The sequence below is a fragment of the Alligator sinensis genome, unplaced genomic scaffold (genome assembly GCF_000455745.1).
Source record: "Alligator sinensis unplaced genomic scaffold, ASM45574v1 scaffold736_1, whole genome shotgun sequence".
Taxonomy (NCBI): Eukaryota; Metazoa; Chordata; order Crocodylia; family Alligatoridae; genus Alligator; species Alligator sinensis.
The window spans coordinates 456,132-458,302 of record NW_005842561.1 but is presented as its reverse complement, the minus strand read 5'-3'; the positions used below and the strand labels follow the sequence as shown (position 1 = coordinate 458,302).

The 2,171-nt window shown below is 57.3% G+C and overlaps 1 protein-coding gene across 1 annotated transcript in view; it reads left to right on the top strand.

The window, feature by feature from the left end:
- The first annotated feature begins 1,977 nt into the window (after positions 1-1,977).
- Positions 1,978-2,171, top strand: part of GTF2B (general transcription factor IIB) — a 32,873-nt gene continuing 32,679 nt past the window's right edge. Inside the window, exon 1 of the mRNA XM_006032317.3 lies at positions 1,978-2,097. Coding sequence (XP_006032379.1) covers positions 2,081-2,097 — 17 coding nt within the window. The 5' untranslated portion in view covers positions 1,978-2,080. The remainder of the gene's footprint in view (positions 2,098-2,171) is intronic.

Genomic DNA, 2,171 nt, shown 5'->3' with positions numbered 1-2,171 from the left:
CACAGCTGTTGGGGGTTGCTGGGGGGCTTCGAAATGTGGGGGTGCAACGGGCTTTCACCTGTGTGTCTTGCGCCACCTGCTAAGCCTCTCTTGTTTAGGATGGTTTGGATAGGGATGATCCTGCTTCAGGCAGGGGGTTGGACAGCCACTAGGTGATCTCTGGAAGTTCTTTCCAAACCAGGGGCAGGCAAAATATGGCCCACAGGCCAGATCCAGCCCTCTGAGCACTTTCATCTGTCCTGCGGGGCCACCTAACAAATTGTGCTGTGCCCAGCCCTTCTGTCCACAAGGGCGGGCAGTGAGGCGTTCACGTGTACATGCAGCCCCCAAAATGTACCCTATGGCCTGGCTCCCACCCTCATGGGCAGAAGGGCCTGGACAGCCAGCATGGAGCTTCTGTGCAAGGGTGCTGCTGCCACTGCTGCAGCCCCCAGGGACCTGCTCTGCTTCTCCAGTCTCCTGCTTGCTCCAGGCAACAGATTGGGAAGCAGTGGAGGTGGGGCTACAGCTGGGTGGGAGCGTGGGACTGGGGCTGGTAGCAGTGCAGAGCCCGTGCCCAGGGGGATGGGGCGGCGGCAGCGTGGAGCTTGGGTGGGCAGTGTGAGGGAGAGTGGGGGGTGTGTGGGGACCCCTCCACATTCCCCCCACACTCCTGCCCCCCCATGGCATGCAGCCCCTGCAGGTGGTGGCAGCAGCAGCGGGGGGTGGTGCTTAGGGTGCAGGCACCTGGTGGGATGCAGCTGCGGCCAGAGCTGCACATCGCAGCGAGGGGTGCAGTCTCCGCTGGGCCACCTGTATCGCCGGTGTGCCCCACCACATACACAGCAGTGAAGGAAGCCCCGTGTGCTGGAGCCAGCTGCCTTCAGGTCCTACAGGCCTAGCAAAGTGGGAGGCGTCTCCATTTGGTGTTAGTTCAGAGAAATAATTTGCATTTTAACAAATGTGAAGGTTTTTCGGTCCTGCTAAACTACCTCAATTTGAGGTAATACAATTGAAAATACTCCTTTTTGCCAATCAAGACAGTGCCCAGTCCTAACAAGTTAAGAACGTCACACCAAGTCATTTTGAAACCTTCCTACAACTCCTTCTTGGTTACTGCAGGGACCTGCACTTCTGTCTGCACCCTAAGGTGCTTTACCCACTTTTTAGATTTATTCCCTTCCTGTTTCCTCCTCCTCATTCTGTCCTTTTATGGTTGGTGAAAAGGACTGTACCACTGCCCCTAATCAATCAGGGACCTTATATAAAAAACAGTAGTTTTGTTTGTTTGTTTTTCCCAGGGCCTTAAAAACTTGGGCCAAATAGCTTTGTGGAACTATTCCATGTCTGGACACTTGGTAATAAGTAGGGCAGGGTGGCACGATAGAGACCATATGGTTTAGAGGCTGGTTTCACAAGGGACAGCCTTTGTCCGGTGCTAGGAAAGGCTGTTTGCACAAGGCAAGCGTATGCCTCTCTGGACCAAAGACTGAAAGCGAAAACAGCAACTTGATTGGGAATCAAGACTGCATCAAACCCCACACCTTCCAGGGCAAGCCATTAAGTACCTGCCAGTTAGCCGAGTTGATACTTTGCCTTAAAACCATCAGGGCTAGTTGGAGCGAATTGCCGTTTAAACCTGTGTAGATGGGACTCGCATCCCGGCCCACTCCGCCCTGGATGAAACTGGCCGCGTGCTTCCGAGCGCACAATGCGGCGGCACCGGCTCCGGGCTCCCAGGGGAACGAAGTTCTTGTCTCGGGGCAAACCCGGGGAGCCCTTTTCAGCCTCGGTGTCCTACATGCACCTCAAGGACCTTGAGGAATCCAAATACAAGCGCTAATTCGCAGTCGCTCCCATCCCGTCACCTGTCCCGATGCGACTCAAAGCCCGCGAAACCAGCCCCTGATGAGCCCCGCCCCGCCTGGGGAGGACTAGGAGGCAAGGGTAGGAGCAAAGCAAGCGAGACAATCTTTTTGTCCCCGCTCACAGCCCGTAGCGAGCCCGGCAGGGCCCCGCCCCCAGGCCCGAGGGTATATAAGGAGGTGCGCGACGGCTGTATTTGCTCCTGCGCAGACGTTGCAGCGAAGGAGGAAATAACATGGCGTCTACTAGCCGGTGAGGCGGGGGCCGGGGCCGGGGCCGGGGCCGGGGCCCTTGGGGGTGGAGGGGAGGGCGAGCGCCGGTGGGCG